General features: G+C 31.8%; 1 protein-coding gene across 5 annotated transcripts in view; it reads right to left on the reverse strand.

The window, feature by feature from the left end:
* Positions 1-23,710, reverse strand: part of LOC129741867 (uncharacterized) — a 544,810-nt gene that overhangs the window by 248,836 nt on the left and 272,264 nt on the right. For all 5 annotated transcript variants that reach the window (XM_055733697.1, XM_055733690.1, XM_055733681.1 and 2 more), the window contains one exon: positions 21,414-22,547. In XM_055733697.1, coding sequence (XP_055589672.1) covers positions 21,414-21,953 — 540 coding nt within the window. In that variant the 5' untranslated portion in view covers positions 21,954-22,547. The remainder of the gene's footprint in view (positions 1-21,413; positions 22,548-23,710) is intronic.

Consider the following 23,710-nt stretch of genomic DNA (forward strand, 5'->3'; position numbering starts at 1 on the left):
GCGATTGAAGTTCTGGGGATTTTTCATTCTGGGCAATGGTTTTCGGGTAAATGGAGTACAACCCGTAAAATATTCAACTCCATTATTGGTATTAGATTTTACCTCAACGCATTCGTGGAATGTTGAAAATATGATGACGCTTGACATACCTGAAACGAAAAGAAAGACAAAAAAAGTGTTAAAAATAGTTTATAAAATAGTGGTAGATTTAGACTCAAGAAAAGAAATTTGAAAGAAACCGCACATGGAAACCTTTTGTTAAAGATAATTTTTTACTGATTGATAGAATAGAAGTTCAAACAGAGAATCATATGAGGAGGTTTGAAAGCCCGTTCGATATTGGATTCTACTTTTAAGAATAATTTTGGTATATATCTATTTTCGGCAGGTGACGGAAAAATATGCATTTTCGGCAAAAATTTGACAACCGGTCGTCAAAGTATTTTGAATAATTCTACTTAACTAAAGAGATGTTTTAAGAACAGTCAAGAGCACAGCAATATTTGTAAAGAATGAGATTTGAAAAAAACTCTGGATGTTGCCAATTTTTAGCCATTAAAACTGTCAGAAACAACAGTAGCTCGAAGTCGAAACCCTTCGAATAAGTTTTATAACGTAGATAGAAACCGCACATCCACTTTCCAATTGTTACAAACGCACCTTTTGACTATCGAGGAAAGTCATCTCGTGTGAACTTTCCTTATGGTTGTTGATGAAGCATTTGAAAAGTGATTAAAAAAATATGCCCTTGCTGCTGCTAGCTTCACTATTAAAGCATTGGCACGCATCTCACCGGAGGGGAAAAACCTTGAACCAAAAGTTTTGGATTCAAATTTTCTCTTCAAAAAAATTGTGGACATCAACCGCCGGGCTAGTTATAATTTTACGACTTTCGGGAGCGGGCGGGCGCGCATTTTTAAAGCTTTTTCTCAAGTCATAACTTTTACGATTTGATCGTCGTCTGCTTGGAGATTCCGGTCAAGGGATCTTCCCAGCTGATCAAACCCCATCCACAAGCTGATGAATTCCGGTAGATTGCACCTTTATAAAACTTTACCACGAAAGGTGTTAAGTAAGGTTTTCACTCTTTGCTATGGAAAACTATGGGATGATTCTCCCGGAAACCTGTTGACCTACTTTTTTTCATAAAGTGGGTTGGAGTGAATCTTCCAAGATTCACAAATGAGGAATCACTCATGTTCCTCAAGCACACTTAACGTTTCAATTTACAACTTTTAGGAAACCGGTCAAGAACCAATCGATTGTTGAAAGATAATTTGTTAAACGTTGAGATGACCCCAAGAGATCATACACAGCAGAACACAAAATTACTTGTTAGAGGTGATGGCTCGTTCACAATTCCTCGATCGGACTAATCGATCGGTTCAGAGAATTATAATCGATTTGCCATTGGCACCTGAAATCCGGACCCATGTCAGGTGCCGGCTTAAGCGCCCCTCATTCTTGATTTATTTTTTCTTTCTAAGAAGAACAAGACGAAGCAAAACGACAAGATTAATTTGAACATATCAATCATCAGATATTGAGCAGCCAACTTGGAAGGCAAAATCGCGCTCCGGGCGGACCCCAATCTGCGTGATGGTGTTCGCGGACACTTGTTGTTGGTCGTTTGGACGCAAAAATGAGTAGAAGTTTTGCGCGCGACCTTCGGACCGGACTCGGTCATAAATCAAGCCATTGATTGCCACCCCCTGCCTGGTCACCTCAAACTTGCTTCAAAAAGAACGAACCACATTAGCCTAGATCGGATGCTGAAAGGAAGCAACCCAGTGAGCCAGAGCATATTCGTTGTTATTGATGGTTGTTTGAACATTACGAAAAGCCAGCTCTTTTGTGAATGTGCAACTTACATGCCGAGGGTCATAAAAGGTGTCACCCTCTAGTCGATGGCTTTCGGGCAAAACCCTTTGGGTATTAGCTAAATATGTCCATAAATCAGAATGGCAGGCACCCAAAGCAAAGTCTTTGAGCAACAACAGTCTTGGGGTCAGCCGAGAGTTGGTTAAGCTGGCTTACAAATTTTGATCTGTAAAGAACGTGCACGTGCTAGAATGAGTAATTTTAAGGCCTCCGTTGGAAGATCTAAACATTTGTCGGATAGAAGCTAGCAAGGTTTATTTGTTTAAAATGTTTTATTTTTTTTTCAAGGATTTTTTTAAAATTTAGACCTGAAAATATATGTATAAGTCTTTGTTTTCTGAATTACAGCCTAGAAGCTAAATTGAAAAATGAGAAAGTAATTTTCAGAACTCAAAATAAAAATTTGATAATGAAAAAGGACAAAAAATTAAAAAAATGTGTTTCTTAAAAATATTTAGTAGGTACCAGTAAATGCGGAAAAGATTTCAACTTCCATCGTTTGAGAGAAGCTTTTTTCGAATATTGTTTCCGGATTACTAAGTTTGTCCTATTTCTGTCAGACAGTAATCCAACTCTTTGATTCGGTTCTTTTTTCCGCCCTGTTCTGTAGCCATTCGAATGCAGCTTCTTTCACATTCGTTTTTGGTAACTGAATTTTATACATAACAAATATGAAAAAAAATGCCAAAAATGACAAAAATTACGAAAATGACAAAAATTACCAACAAAAATGACAAAAAATACAAAAATGGCATAAATTTAAAAAATAACAAAAATTACCTACAAAAATGATAAAAATGGCCAAAATTACTAAAATGACAAAAATAACTAAAATTGCAAAAATGACAAAAATGACTAGAAGACAAAAATTTAAAAAATTACGAATATGACAAAAATTACCTACAAAAATGACATAAATTACTAAAATTACTAAAATCATGAAGAAATGCCAAAATTAACAAAAATTACGAAAATGAAAAAAATTACCTACAAAAATGACAAAAATAACCAAAAGAATAAAAATGACAAAAATGACAAAAAATATAAAAATTACTGAAATTGCAACAATAGCCCAAATGAAAAATTGACACAAGTTACCTACAAAAAATGTCAAAAACTTCCTACAAAAAGGCAAAAATGAAAAAAAGACATGCACTCATATTTCATTTTATTGGATTTTTGGCTCGGGACTCTGGAATTGGACTCTGGACTCTGGACTCAGAACTCTGTCTACTGGACTCTGGACTTTGGACTCTAGACTCTGGACTCTGGACTCTGGAATTTGCACCCTGGGTTCTAGACTCTGAACTCTGAACTTTTAACTCTTGATTCTTGATTGTAATCTCTGGACTCAGGACTCTGGATTTTGGACTCAGGACTCAGGACTCTGGACTCTGGACTCTGGACTCAAGACTCTGGACTCTGGACTCTGCCCTCTGGACTCTAAACTCAGGACTCCGGACTCTGGACTTTGAACTCGGGGTCATTGTCGGGGTCGGACTCATTGTCAATCCCATTAATTAATTTTGCTGTGAGCCGTTACTGTCGATTTCAATCTGTCCTCTCAATTCGCTTGATTTTTCGTCATCAACTCAGCCTATTCTCTCAACTCTCTTAATTTCTAATCAACTCATGCTGCCCTCTTAACTCGCATTTCGATTTCAAGCTGTCGTCTCAACTCCAAACTCGCTTGATTTCTCATGAACACGGGCTGTCCTCCAAACTAGCCTGTCGAATTCAAGCTGTCCTCTTAACTCGCTTGATTTCTCATCAACAACTCAGGCTGTCCTCTCAACTCGCCTTTGGATTTCAAGCTGTCCTCTCAACTCGCTTGATTTCTTATCAACAACACAGGCTGTTCTCTCAGCTCGCACCTGTCGATTTCAAGCTGTCCCCTACACTCGCTTGATTTCTTATCTATAACTCAGACTGCTCTCAATTCACCTTTCAATTTCAAGCTGTCCTCTCAACTCGCTTGATTTCTAATCTAAAACTCAGGCTGTCCTCTCAATTGACCTTTAGATTTCAAGCTGTCCTCTCAACTCATTTGAGATTCTTATCAATACTTCAGGCTGTCCTCTCAACTCGACAGTTTATTTCAAGCTGTTCTCTTAACTCGTTTGATTTCTGATCTACAACTCAGGCTGTCCTCTCAACTGGCCTTTCGATTTCAAGCTGTCCTCCCAACTCGCTTGATTTCTGATCAACAACACAGGCTGCCCTCTCAATTTGCCTGTCGCATTCAAGATGTCCTCTCAACTCGCTTGATTTCTGATCAACAACTCAGGCTGTTCTCTCAACTCGTCTTTAAATTTCAAGCTGTTCTCTAACTCACTTGATTTCTCATTAATATTTCAGGCTGTCCTCTCAACTCGTCGTTCGATTTCAAGCTGTCTTCTCAACTCGCTTGATTTCTCATCAACAACTCAGGCTGTCCTCTAAACTCGCCTTTCCATTTCAAACTGTCCTCTTAACCCGCTTGATTTCTAATCAACAACTCAGGCTGTCCTATCAATTCGCCTTTCGGTTTCAAACCATCTTCTCAACTCGCAAGATTTCAGATCATCAACTCAGGTTGTCTTAACAACTCGCCTTTATATTATAAGCTGTTCTCTGAACTTGCTTGATTTCTTATTAACAATCATAAATTACTTAGGACGTCCCCTCAACTCGCTTTTAGTATTCAAGCTGTCCTCTCAACTTATTTGGGATTCTTATTAATACGTTCAAGCTGTCCTCTCAACTCGCCTTTCGATTTTACGCTGTCCTCTTAACTCTCTCTCACAGGCTGTCCTCTAAACTCGCCTGTCGATTTCAATCTGTGCTCTCAACACGCATCATTTATCATCAACAACTCAGGATGTTTTCTGAAATCGCCTTTAATTTTCAAGCTATTCTCTCACCTCGTTTGTTTTCTCATCAACAACTCTGGCTGTCTTTGAAACTCCCTTTTTCTCAGGCTGTCCTCTCAATTTCCTTTCATTTTCGAGCTGTCTTCTCAACTCGCTCAATTTTTCATCAACAACTCAGGCTGTCTTTCCAACTTACTTTTCGTTTTCATGCTCTCAACTGTCTTGATTATAGCTGCCAATGCCAGTTACTAGAAAGCTTGTTAATGCCAGTCCGGCATAGAATCTTATACCGATAATTCCACCTCCAAGGAAGTTCATTATTGGAATCTGATTTGTGGTGAAGCTAATAAACTCCGGGTTCCTAAAAAAAATAATTTTTTTGGTACAAAATTTTTATATAAATAGTTGAAACTTATAGTTATGCAAGAGCGAATCATATTGTCAGCAATGACATTTTAATTTCAAACTATGCTTTGTTTTCCTTCTAATCATTTTAAAAATGAAAAAAAATCAGTACTCAGAATATTTTTGGGAAATTCTTAATCAATAATTTAGAAATACAAATAGATTTTCAAAATGAGAACTAAACAACATCGCCCTTTTAACCGAACTCTACTTGATTTATTGGACAGAAAAATCCATTTTCTCAATATTTACGACTAGCGCAAACTTTATCAAAGTTGTCCTAATGCGTCAATCATTGGAAAAATTCAAAATACATTTTTTACATGATGTCTTAGTAGTTTTCGGTTTTACCCAAATATCAAAATAAATAAACCTTGGCAGCTTCTTTCAAAATATTTGAGGACCTGAGATCATTTGAGATCATTCTTTAGATTTTAACAACTCAGAGAACGAATTTTATTTTGGCTTTTAAAATATGATTGGAATGCTAAAAAGGTAATTCAGTTTTCACTTTCTTTTTGGGTTCTAAAGACAAAAATCGTTTCAAAATACAAATTGATGACTGCAAAATGAAAATGTTAAGCAAGTTATAGACAGTATATCGTATATCGTATATCATACATTCATCAGCCTGTTTCAAACAAATGATTGAATCGAAACTTTGAAAAAAGTATGATGAAAAAAAATAATGTAGTCAACTTTTGTTTACCAATGGTTTTTTGAACAAAGACTGATAGATTTTCAAAAAAAAAAAAAAAAATTATTTACACAATCAGTTTTGCCGAAAAGAAGACTTGCTTTGCTTCATGTCGTCGGCATAAATGAGTATTTTGAGATTTTTGAGAATGAAGGAAATGTCGTTTACATAAAGTATGAAAAGTAGGGGTCCTAAATGAGATTCTTGCGGAACTCCTGAAGTGACTTGAATAGGGAGTGATTTCTTTCCATTGAAATTTATTTTTTGTTGGCGATTCGTTAGATATGATTCAAGCCATTTCAGGAGTTCAGATTTTATTCCAATTTTTTGTAATTTGAAAAGAAGCATTGGTATGAAAAGTCTATAAACCAATATTTAAAATAAAGTACTTTGCTTGATTTTTAAAGTAATTTTCAGTAAGATATTTCTAAAAATCGCAGAAATGGCACAAAAATTAGGGCAGGTGCCTGTTCAGTATAAGATATTCCATGAGCTTTAATTATCCTTATCTCTCTTTTTGAAATAAAAAAAAACATAACAAACCTCTTTGAAAATTCGCTTATTAATGAGGTCATCAATTTGATGACCTCATTAATAAGTAATAATGCATACGAAATCTACCAATAAGACAAAACTGCATAAAACACGCGAAGTGACTTCAACTTATTTTAAAATTGCGGCGTTTGAAACTTCGACACAACCAAAACGTCACCGCCGTAACATTATCAAAAGAACATCGCAAATTGCTATTTCGAGTCTACTTTCAGGCGTTTACCAGAGCGAGTCGAACTCAACGGAAAGAAAATCCCGCTCTAGAGCTCGTAAAATGAGTTCGACCAGTTCGACCAAGAAAAATTGTCTCGTTTTGTGTTCTTGTTGTGTTTTTGTGTATCTGCTGTTTCTGCGGTTTCTGTGTTTTCTGGGATTTATCTCTTTGATCTGCAGACATTCGAACTAGTTGACGGCAGCTGAAACATCGCAAGCATCAAGCGGGATCGCCACCAACCAAATGCTATAAAACACCAAACATATTCATTTTCATCAAATTTGGATTTTATTTTGATCCGTAGCTCCAATCTGAAATCTGATTTGTCGGTACATCATGACGAAATTATTTTTGAAACTTAAAAAAAAGAAAACAAATTTATGGAAAAAAAACAACAAACTTCAAAATCTGCAACAGTTAAAAAATGTTTAATTTGCTTTTAATTTAATAAAGTATTATTAGATATACTAATCAGGATTGGTCGATCTTCAGAAGTTCTTTAAAATTCTTTAAATCTTTAAACTCAGATTTTCTATTTTTTGGAATAAATTTTTAAGTCTGAAAAAAAAACGATAAAATCGGTTTATCAATGATGGAGATCGATCCTTTTCTGGAGATTGGACAATTTATTACGAGTGAATAAGTGAGAATTTTTCGGATTGAGAACATGTTATTCTAATCAATTATCGCTCGTTTTACCACCGAAAACTCACAGCTAAACCGCATCATTATCGTTTGTAAGTTAATTTATGCAACTTCAATCCCAAGTCCAATCGTCGAAACTGAGCAGCAAAACATGTGCAATGAACCGCGCCGCACAAGCAGCAAAATCGCAGTGAAGTGTTTTTGTTTACGTTTTAAACTTTGGTTGATGTTGTTGTTTTGTTTTCGTTGTTACGTTGCGAGTTTTGCCGTTTCGTTCTTTCTTCTTCGTCGGCTTGGAAATACCCGATTGCAGCTAGCTTTTATGCAGTTTTTATTTCTGTTTTTTTTTGTCTCTTTCCAAGCTTTTGTCACAGTAAGTTTTTGTTGCGTCTTACGTTAGAGTTGGAATCTTTTTTTCTCTTCTATGGTGTTGTTGTTTTGCTTTTCTTGCCTTCAGTTAGCGCTATTTGTGCTGGAGCTTCCCGGTTTGGATAATAAGAGATTACAACGAAGAACAGTTTCAAGGTTATGAGCGATGTTGTAAGTTTAGTGTCTTTTAACAGCTGAATGGCTACATGGAAAAGATAATTTGGCAGGAAGATTCAGTGTAAAAGCTCCATTTCCGTTTGAACAAATAAGTCATGTCAAAGGGTTAAAGACTCAAAAAGTTGAAAAGTTAAAAAGTAAAAAACCAAAAAGTTAATAATAATTAAAAAGTCGACAGTTGAGGTAAAAAAAAAGAGTTAAGTAGTCAAAATGACAAAATAGTAAAAAAAAGTCAACGGTCGAAAGTCGAATTTCAAAATTCAAAAAGTAAAAAAAATACCAACAATTCGAAATCTCAAAAAGTGGAAAAGCAAAAAAAAATCGTCGGGAAAACCAAAACGATAAAAGTCAAAAGTAAAAAAAAATAAAAAAAAAAAGAGTCAAAAAGTCAAATAATCCAAAAGTCAAACAGCAAAAAATCAAAAAGTCGTCGAAACTTTCAAAAGTGAAAAATAAAAATAATAGAAAAGTCAACGAGTTAGTAAAACAACATCAATGAACAGTCAAATGATTATAATGTCAGATATAATTATAATTTTTTTTTTTTTTTTGATATTTTGACTCTGACTTTTTGTGTTTTTGACTCCCTGATTTTTTGACATTTTTTTATTACACTCTCTCATATTTTTACTCTCTGATTATTTGATTCCCTGAAAAATTCAAATGGCCAATTTAAAAAATAGAGCAGTTGAAAATTATTGGAATTTTTGAATTTGACTCTATGTGTTTTTGATTCCCTGATATCTTGGCATTCTTATATTACGACTCTCTGCTATTTTGATTCCCTGATATATTGTCTTTCTGATATTTTGCCTCTCTGACATTTTGACTCTCCGATATTTTTTCTCTCTGATATTTTGACTCTCTTATGTTATGAATGTCTGATTTTTTGATTCTCTGAAATGTTGATTCTCTAGTATTTTGACTCTCTGATATTGAGACTGTATGACATTAAAGACATTCTTAAATTTGACTCTCAAGGATTTCGACCTTCTGATATCTTGACTTTCCGAAAATTTGATTCTCTGAAATTTGGACTCTATGACATTTGACTCTATGACATTTTGAATCTCTTATTATTTGATTTTCTGAATTTCGACTCTCTGATATTTTGACTCTCTGGTATTTTGAGTCCCTGAAATTTTAACTCTTGGATATTTTGATTCTCTGACATATGGCTCTCTGATAATTTGACTCTCTTATACTATTTTCTCTCTGATATTTCGTTCCTCTGAAATATTGACATTTATGAATTTTTACTCCTGGATATTTTTTTCCTCTGACATTTAAGACTTTTTTTAAAATTTGACTCTCTGATAATTTAACTTTCTCATATAATGACTCTCTGACATTTTGATTCCCTGAAATTTTAACTCTTGGAATTTTTGATTTTCTGACAATTTTGATTCTCTGACATATGACTCTATGATAATTTGACTCTTTTATACTTTTTTTCTCTGATATTTCGTTTCTCTGAAATATTGACATTTATAAATTTTTACTCCTGGATATTTTTTTCCTCTGACATTTAAAACTTTTTTAAATTTGACTCTCTGCATACTCTCTGATATTTTGATTCCCTGAACTGTTAACTCTCTGATATTTTTAATTTCTGACATTTGGACTCTGACATATTGACTTTCTGATATTTTAACTCTCTTATACGGTTTTCCTCTGATATTTTGACTCTCTGAAATATTGTCATTTATAAATTTTAACTTCTGGATATTTATTTCTCTCTGACATTTTAGACTTTCTAAAATTTGACACTCTGATATTTAGACGCTCTAACATTTTGACTCTCAAGGATTTCAATCTTCTGATATTTTGACTCTCTAACATTTTGACTATCAACCATTTTGATTCTCTAAAATTTTAACTCCCTGATATTTCGACTCCCTAAAATATTGACTCTTCGACGTGCGACTCTTTGACATTTTGAATCTCTTATATTTGGATTCTTAGAATTTTTACCCTTTGATATTCGGACTCTCTTATATTTAGATTCTCTGTCATTTTGACTCTATGACGTATTATATTTTGACTCTCTGATATTTTGATTCCCTGAAATTTTAACGTTCTGATATTTCGATTCTCTGAAATTTTCACTCTGATATATTGACTTTCTTATCTGATATTTTGCCTTCCTGGAATATTGACTCTCTAATATTTTGATTCTATGACATTTTGAATCTCTTATATATTGACTCTATGACATATTGACTCTCTGATATTTTGACACTCTGATATTTTCCCTGAAATTCTGACTCTCTGGCATATTGACTATCTGATATTTTCACTCTATTATTTTTTTTTTCTGTGACATTTTGATGCTCTGAAACATTAAAATTCTTAAATTTCGACTCCCTGATGATTTTTCTCTCTTAAATATAAGATTTTCTAAAATTTGATTTCTGATATTTCGACTCTCTAACATTTTGACCTTCTGATATTTTGACCATCTAATTTTTTGACTCTCTGACATTTTGACTCCCTGAAACATTAACCCACTGAAATTTTGACTCTCTGACATTCTAGTCTCTAATATTTTTAATCTCTAATTTTTGGATTCTCTGAATTCCCAGCTCTCTGAAATTTTGACTCTACGACAGTCTAACTTTTCTCTCACTTGCATTTTCGACAATCGACTAATGAATTGAAGCTGAAAAAAGTCAAACAGTGAAAAGTTTTTAACTCTCGGAAATTTTGACTTTCTGACAATCGACTTTTTGACGTTTTGATTTTTTCGACTCTCTGATATTTTGACTCTTTGAAGTTTTGACTCTACTTGACTTTTTGACAAACAATCATTCGTTGCTGATAAAAAACAAAAAAAAATCGGCCATGATTCACCAAGGCCATGATTATTCAATTTGTCGGTTTCTTCCAGTTATCCCCCAATTGACCCAATTCTCGAAACCGCTAGCAAACAGAAGAAGCTAATAAATTATGACCTGACGATAACTGTTCTATAATCACCAGAATCCGATCCCGGATCCGTGTAGCTCGTGTTCGAAAGATTTGTTTCCCGAATTCTTAAACTTGATCAGAAGTTCAAAAAACAACAAAAGACAACCAAAACGGAAACGACACTGACCGCTATTTTGAGTACCAATTTATTGGGTTTTTTCTTCTTCAGAATCTCGAAAAACAAACACTGAGAGACATCCCCAAAACGATTGACTTTTTTCCCTCTTTTATTTTTTTTTTAAAGAGGGATTAATCGATACCTCGAAAAGCCGACCACCAAATTTACGATGTTCGGTTTTGGATTTTTGGTGTTTGTTTTTTTGTGTTTTTTTTTGTTCATCCGTTTTGATTCGGTCGACTATTTGTTTTCCGGAATGGAACCTTTTAAACTGCCATCAAATATGTATCGATTATATAACGATCGTTCTTTGCTTCGATACGATGTTTTTCGGGGCATGGGGAAGGACTCTTCCTCTCAAAAAGATTTGGTTTAGAGAGACTTCCAAATCCGGTCTTGGACAGCCATTTACGGCTCAACGCCTGAAACGTGTGGCTCACGAAATTTGTGGCTCCGAGGGAATTTTTTGAATGCTAATGTGCGGTCTGTTTTAACTAAACGGAATGCCGATGATCTGTGGTCAACATTAAGGCCTTTTTTTTGGTTGTTTATGAATTCCAAAAAGCCATTTTTCTTTTCGAACGGAAAACCGGAGTGCGAAAAACATAAATTATTCGAATATGCTCATTGAATTTTATCTGCATAATCAGAAAGATTTTTGAATGAAATGAAACGTTCAAAATTAGAGAATTCTCAACCAAATTAATTTCTTATTTTTACAATATTTGAATTTATTTCTTGTTGATGATTTAACGAATTTTAAATTCTACGTAGTAGTTAGCAAATTTGAATTAACATTCAATTTCTTTAGTTTAAAACGAATATTTCTAGAATCACGTTGGAATTCGAAATTCTTTTTTGATTCTATTTTGTTTACCTGATTTTACAGTTGATTGCAACTTCTGCTAGAACAAAACAAATTGGAATTGGTTCAACTTAAACTTAATTTAAAAAGAAAAATAGTTTTTTTTAACCAAGATATTGTAGTGGATTGAGATTTCCGCCAATGTGGTCATACTCGAGTACAAATTGAAACCTCAACTTCCAGTAATGGCACCGACCATTCAACAGTTTTATCGAGAAAACTGTGTGCATTTTTCTTGAGCTCAATTGTAATTTTGAATATGTAAAGAAGTGTTTTGATGATTGAGACCACTTTAACAAATCCGAAGTGAGACTTCTGCTCTGCGCATCTGCCGGCGAAGAAAAAGTTGAAGATACTGTTAATTAAAAATGATAGAAGTTGTCAAAAGAATGTAACTGACCAGATTGAGAGTACCACTTTGAGGAAATAAACACATAAGATTGAGACTTCCACTGACTACAGTATATTTTAGTTCTTTTTTTATCATTAGATTTTTGCTTCTAAACACTGTAGTGAAAATTCAAATGCATTGATTGTAACAATAGGTTCATTAAAAATGTTATCAGGAAGATACAAAAAATAAATAAACGAATGAATAAAATTGTGTAAAGATGAATAATTCCATAGAAGATTTGAACAAAGCATTTCATATTCAACGGTTAACGGTGGATGTGAGTAGTCAATCAAGCTAAGCTAAGCTAAAAACTGTAGAGAAAATTCAAAATTTCTATCTGAAAGGATATCTTTTTTAAGTGAATTTGGTGATCTTTTTGATGATTCAGGTAAACTGAATTGAGACTTCTGCTTTCAGAATTGGTGTAGTGTTCTGAGACAACTTCTGATGAGAAAATACGTATTCGCACTGGCAGCTATAGACTTCTTTTTGAAACTTTGACCTCAAGGAAGCTTTTTTTGTGGTGAGATTTTCCAAAACAGAAATTTTATTAAAATGGATGGAAATCGATAATAAATTAATTGAAACTTCATTTTTTAAGTTCGTTCCAGAGAATATTGTTTTTTCTAAGCTATATAAGCAGCAATGAGAGGTGCGATAAATGAAAATGACTTCCAAAGCTTGAGACTTCTGCTGTCTGTAAATTGTTCTGACATACATTTGAATCATATTTGGGACGTAATGCTATCTTGAAACTGCACTGATTGAGACTTCCTTTTGAATGTTTGTTGAAGAGTATCGGAATTCAAATTTCAGACTATTAAATTCCGATAATTTTTCGATGCGGATGGAGACTTCTGGTTAAATTTATCAACTGTTTTAAAACGACTAGCTGCTCTTCTTCAAATAGAAAAGAGGTTTTTACGAGAATAAATTCCTGTAAGCACGGAATATCAACGCCGATGAAAGCTTCTACTTATTTGAAGGCTTTCTGAAAAAAAAAACAAATTGAAAACCAAAAATATTAATTGAGGCTTCTGCTATCCAAAGACGAAGAATAATACCGGTATTCAAATTTAAGACTATTAAATTCCGATAACCTTTTAATGTGGATTGAGACTTCCGGTCCAATTTATCAACTGTTTGTAAGTTTTAATATGACTATCAGTTTTTCTTCTCAAAGAAAAGTAGGTTTTGCGAGAATAATTTTTTTTTTCAGCATACAATATCAAGTTCGATGGAAACTTCCGTTTATTTGAAGATTTTCTGAAAAAAAATCAAATTGACAAGCAAAAATGTTGATTGAGACTTCTTCTGTGCTGAGATTTTTTAAATACATGTATTCAAGAACGAAGAATACTGGAATTCAAATTTGAGACAATTAAATTCCGATAATCTTTTCATGTGGATTGAGATTTCTGGTTCAATTTATCAACTGTTCGTAAGTGTTAAAATGACTATTTTGTTATTCTTCGAAAAGAGAAGCTGTTTTTACGAGAATAATTTTTTTTTGCCTTAATTATCAACGCCAATGGAAACTTCCGTTTTTTTAAGGTTTTCTAAGAAAATTCAAATTGACAAGCAAAAATGTTGATTGAGACTTCTTCTGTGCTGAGAATTTATCAATACATGTATCCAAGGACGGTGCTCCTAAACTGTGACTTTTGACTTGACTTGACTAGGAAGTGAGATTTCTAAAATCAAAAGAATTTTTAAATCTGATTGAGACTATCGATTTATGATAGTTGCTCTCACAACTTGGGAATCTTCTGCTATCAAAAAATTTAACATCTGATTGAACAACACCGAAACGGATTGGGATTTCTAAGAATTTCAGTTAGCTTAGAATATTCAAGAAATTTTTGTTGGAAAAATATTATTGTCTATATTTCGATAACTTCGTTTACACGTGGATTAAGTCTTCTGCAAAATATAAAAAATTTCTAAGCTTTTAAATCTTTCGCTCGTCAAAATATAGACGGATTGAGACTTCTGCTTCAATCAATTTTTTGTAGAAGGTTAATCGTAAATATGCATAAGATTTCTAACGTCAACAGAAGTTTTTTTATCTGATTGAGACTTCCGTTAAATGATAGTTGTTCTCACGAATTGAGACAAATCTGCTAACAGTAAATTGAATATCCGGTTGAAAATCACAGAAACAGGGATGAAATTTCTGAAAATTGTAGTTGGCCTAAAGACTTCCGATTTAGCGAAAAAGCAATTGGGTGTGGACCGTTTTCTGCCAATATTCTTGATGCAATTTTCACATGGGATGAGACTTCGGCTTAAAACTGATTTGAAAACTTGTTGTTGGTAAAATGTTGTTCAAATTCTTTTTTTTTCAGAAAACTGTTCCGATGAGACTAGACTGATAGAAAATAACATATAATACTGAGACCTATCAATGTCCATTGATGATATCGGATTGGGACTTCCACTTATAGAAAATACACCAAACATCTTCTCTTGTTGAACAAATTTTATTGCTATTGGACAGAAAGCTTTTATCTTCTTTAGAGGATCTGTCTCTCAAAATTAAGAGATGCCACCCGAATTTTATCACCGGAAATGCCGAAAACATATGCTAATTTGTACACCAGAAAAGCGGTAAACTTTTTTGGGGTGATCCATTAGAGTTTGACACGATCGAACTGAAGATGATATCACTCACACCTTCCGAAAAAACGTATGATCTCATCGTCTCCTCATCGTCATCAAATTGATTATAACAAACGACAACAGCTTGATTAACGATACAAAGTGAGGAAGGAGGTAGAACAGGCTAATCATTCGTCATTTTGGTGGAGTCGCCCTTGTCATTCCGATTGTTTGACCCCTTGAAAGAAGATAAAAAAATATGACGATGCTTAGCATCGCCGTCTTCGCCATTTGTTGATGAACGGGGAATTGTGTCAAATTCAATAAAAATATGCGACACCCCCAATAAAAAGTTGGAGGCGCGCGCGTCTCGACGAAAACGTTTGGTGATGCGTAGAAAAACTTGAAGCGAGTTATTCAAATTCGAAACGGCCCGAAACATATTACAATAAAAATAATCGTAAATTCGTCGTGACCCCCCCTCCCAATCTTCAAACAACCGACTTCGTTTGAAGAGAGCAAAACCGATGAATTGGGGGAAGCCGGGGTTTCAAATATTTATCTGCGCCCGAAACTCATCCGAGAATTCGCGAATGGTGGCCGCCGTCGGACAAAATTGCACACACCCATTAGGTGTCTCGTAAATTTTAGCAACTGGAAGCATTTTAAGCATCTCGCTTTCGCAAACACAAACAGCAGCAGCGCGTTTTGCATCCGTAAAATTTTATCCATTATGACAATATGATTGGTTTGGAGGGCTGCCGCCGTCGAAGCCGAGAGCTGGAAACCATTTATTCTCGTTATTGCACACAAAGTTAGTAAGTAAGTAAGTAAGTGAATAAGTGAACGGGTATATGCAAGTGGAGGATGTTGGTGGCCGACGACCGAAAATCCTAACCTAAAAACGGGGGGTCTCTCTCTTTTTCAGAATCGCATGGCAGAAGCATTTTGCGTAAATGCAAAACCCGGGTGTTAAAATATGACCACTTGGCGTGATTTAAGTTTTCCGTACCCGTCTCTCAATTGGGTTTGTTTGTGGATTACTTAGCTCGGGACGATGTGCTTGGCGGCTTCCCGCAGTTCCCTCAAATTTGAACGTAATCCAGAAAATGTATGTCAAAAATATTTTAGAAACTAAATTTTAAGTTTAAAAATCTTTAAAATATACATATTCGGGAATGTTTATCCAGTATATTGAGCAGAAATCTGCCCCTGCAATTTATTGTAGCAGATTTCTTCTATTTCAATTAGCTGAAGTTTCAACCTTCAATTCTAACTCTGATTATCAGAACTCCACCGAGATACATAATATTATCCAGAAGTCTCAATACAATATGGAATTTTGCTTACATTAGAAATCTCAAATCATTGGAATAAATTTATTCAAGCGGAACACCTACGCTCAAATCAACCCTACTTTTTCGAGAAACAGAGAATGATTTTGGATCGGTGTGAAATGGTTTTTTCCTAGGGGTCTCGAATTCAATAAACAAAAAAAGTTAAAACTTACGATAGTGAATGAACAATATTTAAGATTCAGGATTAAAATTAAAAAATCTTCACCTCACATCAAAATTAACAACTATTAACAAACTCAAATGAATTATCCTAAATCAAAAACCAGCACCAGACAGAAATGAAGAAAAATGCATAATTTATAATCAAGGTTGCCGAGATCACAGAAAAATCTATAATTTCACAGAACTTCGAGCAAATTTTCATCACAGAATCTGTGTCACAGAACACAGAATTTTAGAAATATTTAAATTTTACAGATTTTCAAATTTTGTACGTATTCCCAAAAATAAAATTTCTATGTCAACATAAATTTAAGATTTCTTACTTTGTTTTGGATAAAAATAATAGGATTGGTGATGTTAATTAAATTTTCTCAAGTAAAATGTAAAAGAAGACTCAATTTTCATGACTGTTTTTAAAAAATTAATGCTAAAACCATCACATAATTTGAAGGGAAGATCACAGAAAGTCAGAATCTTTTGTCGCAAAAACACAGAATTTTTTTTCGGTAACCTTGCTCATAATGCATATACCAGTAACGCTTGTCTGGTCCAAGGTTTAATAGTTGAGCTCAGGATATAAAATTAAAATCTCAATCAGGTTTACTTACGTTGGAAAAAACTTCGATTAATTTTTTTTGTTAAATTTTTTTTCCTTTTATTTTGTTATTTTCATTTTTTTTAATTTTTTTTCAAGTTTACATATTCTCCTTTTTTTATTTGTTTTTTAACTTTTTTCGTTATGTTTTTTTTCTAGTTTTTTTTGTTTAATTTTCTACATTCAAATTTTTATGTTTTTTTTTCAATTTTTTCAATCTTTATTTTTTACACTCATTTTTCATTTTTACTTTCCTTTTTCCATTTTTAATTTTGTTTCCAAATTTTCACTTTTCATTTTTTTAAATTTTTGTCCTCCATTCTACTCATTTTATTCTCTTTTCTTTCAATTTTTCTGCTGTCCCGATTTGAAAAAAATGACCTTAACTTCGAATTTGTTTTGTTTCTACAAATTTCAATTACTTTCACAAGTTTTCTTTTTTCGAAAGTTTTTAAAGTTTTTATTTTTAACCCTCTTAAGCTGTTGTTTGTTGATTTCACATTCATTGTGTAGGTAATTTATTCTTCTTTCTCAATATTTCAAAATCAAGTTGATATGTTTTATCAGGTTTAGAAAAACTAAAATTCCGAATGAAAAAAGTCCCGAAAAACAATTTTATTTTTTAAATCATTGTAAAATTAATGTGTTCTATTAATTTATGTTTTATAAACTTTTGCTTTGCTTCGCTGCATCTCAATTTTTAATAAACGGATTTTTAAAACTCAAATTTTAGTTTTTTCTCGATAATTTTAATATCATTTTAATAGAACATAGTTGGTCTTTTAAAAATCTCAGTTCTTCATTATATTGGAATGATGGTTATAATGATTGAAATATGCGCTTCGAGTCATATCGACCCGAATAGCTTTGGAAGGTTTAATTGTACTTTGAAAAATTCATTCTACACTTTAAGAAAATTCTTAACACAAAATTTTTGAAATTTTTAAATTTTAATTTCTTTGTTCAAATTTCCTTTCTGTTCATGTTTTGCTGATATAAATTTTAGAGTAGTTTTTTTCGTTTTTTTTAATTATTTTTTTAAAATTTTAGTTGGTTTTATTTACTTTTTTCAATCTAAAATTTATGTTGACTTTTTGGCATAATCTGTCTTTATTTATTTGATTTTAAGGATTTTTTAATTTGAAAATAATTTTAAAATTTCCATAATTTGAATCCTAAAACCTCGAATACAACTTTTGCAGTAAATTTTTTTATTTTTCTTTATTTGTTTAATGTTTTGAATTTTTATATACTTTTTAATTTTGTTATATTAAATTTAATTTAAAATTTATTTGTTTTGAATTTTTAATTTTCATTATAGTTTATCTCAATTTTTATTTCATTTTATTTTAATTAAATCTATAATATTTTCAATAATTTTTATTAATTTTAAATTTTTTTGTATTTTTATTATAATTTTTAAAATTATTAATATTTTAATTTTTTCAAAATAATTTTAATTATTTTTCTTTTTTTCCCTTATTTTTAATTTTTTCTCTTTTCTTTATTTTTTTCCTTATTTTTTTATTTTTTTCCCTATTTTTTTATTTATTTCCCTTATTTCTAATTTTTTTTCATATTTTTAATTTTTTTTCCATATCTTTTATTTTGTTTCTTATTTTTTATTTTTTTTCCTTACATTTTTTGTTATCTTATTGTGTATTTTCTATCTCTTTATTTTAATTTTTTTTAATTTTCTATTTGTATTTGAATTATAATTTTTTTTAATTTTTTTTAATTTTTAATTTTTTAAAAGCTTTCAATTTTTTCATTTTTGTTCTTGATTTTGCAGATTGGTAAATGATTGATTTTTATTTGTCTATTTTTTTAAATTATTTTTTCAATTTTGTTATCGTTTATTTGAAATTTTTATTTCCTTTTAATTTTTAATTTTTTCATTTAATATGTTTACATATATAATTTTTAATTTTTTTAAATTTTAATTTTGAATTTTTTTTTAATTTTTTTTCGTTTTTTTAATTTTTTTTCTATTTAAAATTAGTTTTATTGATTTCTTTAATTTTTAATTTCTTTCAATTTTTATTTTCATTTTGTAGTTAATTTTTGTAATTTTTCTTATTTTTGTTGTTTGTCTTTTTTTAATTTTTTTTATATTTTACAATTTTTTTTTTAATTTTAATTTTTTTTAATTTAATATTTTATTTAATTTTTATTTTTTATTTTTATATTTTTTTTTTATTTAAATTAATTTTTTTGTATGCATTTTTGTTTTTTTCTATTTTTAAATTATTTAATTAAAAAAAAATGTTTGTTTGTTATTTTCATTATTTTATTTTTTTCCTTATTTTTTATTTTATTTCCTTATGTTTTATTTTTTTCTTAATGTGTATTTTCTATTATTCTTTATTTATTCATGTTTTTAAACTTTTTTCTTTTTGTTATTTTTAATTTTTTGATTTTTTTTTTAATTTTTATTCATGTTTTGGTATTCAATTCTTTTTTAATTTAAGTTCTTGATTTTGCAGATTTTTTTAATGTTTGATTTTAATTTTTCCAGTTTTTTTTTTTATTTTTTTTTAAATTTATTTTGAATTTTTATTTCTTTTTCTTTCATAATTTTATCATTTAATATTTTTATATTTTTAAAGTTTTGAATTTTTTTTTGATATTTTAATTTCTTTTTTTATTTGAAATTTGTTTTATTGATTTCTTTTGTTTTTTATTTCTTCAGGTATTCTTATTTTGCTTTATTTTTTTATTTTTCATATTTTCCATTATTTTTTGTTTTTTTTTCATCTTTTTTGTTTTTTATTATGATTTTTTTAATTTTTCTTCTCTTTTTTTCATTTTTGTTTATTTAATCTGAAATTTTTTTTACATTTTTTTATTCATAATTTCTTTTAAAATTTATTTCATTTCTAAATTTATTTATTTTATATTTTTTCATCTTTTAATTGATATTTTTTTCAATTTTTTTTTTATTATTTCCTTAATTTTTTCCCTTCGTTTTTTATATTTATGTTTATCTTTTTTCTTTATATATTTTTTTATCTTTTTTTTTTTTCTTGATATTTTATTTATATTTTTTATTGTTCATTATTGTTTAAAATTTTATTATTATTTTTTTTTTATTTTCTGTGTTTGTTATTGTTATTTTTTGCTATTATTTTTTTTATTTAATTTTTCGTTTAAATTTTTTTTAATTTTTTGATTTTTATTAATATTTTTTATACCTAAAAGGTTTTCATTTATTTTTATTTTTTCAATTCTAAAATCAGTTCATTTTTTTTTCTTTTGATTATCGACAGTCCTTACAAGGTTTCCGGTTTTCTCCCTCTTAAGTTGTGTAAACTTCTATAAAAATTGTAAAACAACTCGTTTATTCCCGAATTTGAAAAAAAGCACATTCAATTAATTCTGAAAAATGCTCTAAGCTCATAATTTTCTTGATACAAATTTAAGTTGTGTCCATTTAAATGGTTTATTTCTATAAATTTTAGATTTTTTTAAATTAATTTCTTCATATTGTCTATTGATTTGATCACAGTTGTTCAAGCTTCGAACAACGATTTGTTCCTCATTATTTGTAAATCTGTTTAATTTTTTCTATTTCTCAACTTGTAGTTTAGTTTTGATTATCGCACATACTTATAATCTTTTTTGATTGATATTTTTCGGTGAGCGCTCACCGAAAAATATAAAACAAAAAAGATTATATTCCTCAACTCGATAAATTTAAAAAATTTCTTCCTTTCTTTTGTGTATTTTTTTAATCCAGTGGCCAAGTTGTATTGCTCACAATTTAATACTTTTAATTTTATGCAAATTTTCTTAGTGAGTGACTTCAATGTTTGGTATATCATTAATGAAGAATTTTTAATATTTTCATTTACTCTGAAAATTTGGTATTCGATTGAAGGGTTTAAAACTAAGTTTTTAGAAAAAAGATTTAAGTCATAGTAACAGGAATATCTTTAAGCAATATGTAATTTAAATCAGTTTGAAACAAGATTTTGAGTTACAATCATGGGCTCCAAAGTTGACAAAAAAAAATGATTTCAAGTGATTGTAAAATGAAGTTTTCTCTGTGATATTAGTTTTCGTCTTTAAAAATATCTTATTAATGTTCGAATGTAAAAAAAATAATCTTGAAACGTCTGAGCAACTTATAGACAAGATTTCCATTAAAAAGGTATACGATTTACTTGTAAACTCTGAGTCGAAATTAAAGACGTTTTCAAATTCTTCGGATACTTACATACGTTCCAAGACGTCGAGATTTTCCTTGGTTTCTTATTTGCATGTGAACATTGTTTGATTTTTTTTTGTAATTCACGAGCACCTTTCAAGAGACTTTTGAAGTACTTGCAAAATTTGTAGGAAACTTCGAAAGACGATTTTTTCAGAGATAAACGAAGTGCAGAATCGAAATTCTTAAATTCAGTCTATGTCTTAAACTATAAGGTCTAGAATGGAGATAAGGTTTAGGTTTTTCTTCTAAATTACTCGATATAAGGTAAATAAACCACTCGTATCATCAACTCAAAATAAGAGGAGGGAAGGTACCAGAAAAAAAATTAATAAAACAAGCACTCACCTGATTGCTACCGATGGCTCCAGAAGAAGCTCCAGATGCCGGAGGAACAGGAACAGAAGCAGCGCCGGCACCCATCATCATCATCATCCCGTTCGATGGATTCTGCAACTGCTGATGATGCTGCTGCTGATGCTGTTGCAATTGATGAAGTTGTTGTTGTTGCTGATGTTGCTGTTGCATCTGAAGTATCGCAGCAGCACTGTTATTACTTGCACCAACATTAGGCGGTCCCGGTGGAGGACCAGAAGCAATGATCACTTGAGGTTGAAGATGAATTGGCGGCTGCGGATGTTGAGAGCTGACTGCAGGCTGCTGAGGATTGTGATGATGATGATGCACAATCGCTTGGGTAGTCAGCTGGGTACTGGATCGAGGTTGAGGGATTGGCTGCTGCTGATTTGGCGGAAGGGAAGAAGTCCTCACGGCCGGAATCGGCGGCAGAGGACCTTGTCTGTGTTGAGGTGGGGGTGATACGGCTCGACTTATTGGGTTGGATCCTCCCCCCACTCCATCTGCGCCACTTGGACTCATTTCAGACATTTTAAGTTACTTCCAAAAGGGGAAGGGCGTTACGTAAAAATTCCGATTCGATTCCTCCGAACTATCCAACAGAACTAAGTTATAATTACACGCGCGGTCAATAACGAGACAGGACAAACGACAGGCTTTCTCGGCCTTAGAAGCCGCTCCGATGGCTACATCTCATTAAACAGAGAGTTGTCCGGTGTTTCGTTGATCAAGTCAGAGCCCGAGCAAGGGTTCTCGGTCATTCACGGCCAGGGTCGTCCGCAGGCAATTATCGACAAAAACACCGTGCTGGTGACATCCCTCGGCTTCTTGAACTGAAAGCATCAATTTCAGTCTTCACGCAACATCAGCTCTTAACTCAGTTCCGGTTATTAAAGTAACGACGAGTAACAGACTCTCTTATCGCCAGCCAATTTTCGTCCTTTGCCAAGGTCCCTCGTCACTTATTATGGAGTGGCCATATTTGCAGTCCTAAGTGGTCACAGGATTAATCCCAAATACGGTGCCCGGCAGCTAGTACTTTCCGAAAATTGAAAAACCGAATGGCCGGCTGCTGGAATGCGCTTAATCTTGCTACTTAATGTCCGTTCGAGGCGTTCCAACGATCTGCAAAAAATAAGAGACAACAAAAAACAACACTTAATTAGTGTCAAGCAGCAAAGGGTAAATCAATAAACAGTCGAAACTTATTGCTGGCGATAGGTAACATGGTCAGATTTCCTCTTAAGACAAGATTGAGTCGTGGAAGGGCTCCCTGATTTTTATTAATGTTTTTTTTTTTTGGAGTGGGTCCTTCCTCTCGTGAGAACTCCATGTTCGGAGATTCAATAACACTGAGCGACCAACAGTGAAAAAACGTGCGCTTTCGAATTAAATAATTATATTGGAATTCAGCCTGCCCTTCCGCAAATATTCGAATCGGTGTCTGCGGGAACACTCTCAAGATCGACCTCCGAGGTTCATAAAGCCATTAAACGGGGAGGGTGTCATAAAATTGTTATGTGAAGAGGCTTGTAAATGGGATGTTGTACTAGAGGATCTTACTATGAAGAAAAAAAAACTGAAATGAGTTATTAGTTAACGCATCCAATAAACTTTTTGAAGGAAAACTTCATTCGTTCATTCATATATGTTATTGGGCAATTTCCGGTTTAATTTAAAGATATGTAAAAAAAAACTCTAAAAATTCGCAAAATTTTCACAGGTTACCCTTGTTTCTGCTGATTTTTCAGTAAATTCAAGTAATTTTAAGTTCCCTTGTGATTTTTTTAGATCATGAAGACAGAAAAAATCCAGGAAGATATTTCAGGTTGAATAAATTTTGAGTTATGAGTACGTGGAAGTTTCTTTTGTTTCCAAAGGATTATATTTTGATGAACTCAAACATTTTTAAACCTTTGCATATTTTTTGAAGTAGAACTCACACTAGCCACATGAATATGAGGAAACTTCAATGTTTCCCAAGGATTAAAAATTCTGTTTGATTTTAGAAAAAAAAATGCAATTTTATAGGTTTAACGATTGTTAAAGAATGCCATTAAAGCTTCCGAAAAACTCGAAGGTTTTAATTCGAGACTTCAGTTTTTTTTAATAATCCATTAGATTTAGATCCTTCTAAATAAAATATTTGACAAGTTTGATTTTAAAAAATATTTTTCACATTTATGACTTTCACATTTTAATCAGATGTGCGTTAACTTGCCTCGGAAAAAGTCATTTGGCTAATTTCTTTCGAGTTTAACTTGTTATGTGCAGATCTTCGTTCCAAT

Source organism: Uranotaenia lowii, chromosome 1 (assembly GCF_029784155.1).
Source record: "Uranotaenia lowii strain MFRU-FL chromosome 1, ASM2978415v1, whole genome shotgun sequence".
NCBI classification, from domain to species: domain Eukaryota; kingdom Metazoa; phylum Arthropoda; class Insecta; order Diptera; family Culicidae; genus Uranotaenia; species Uranotaenia lowii.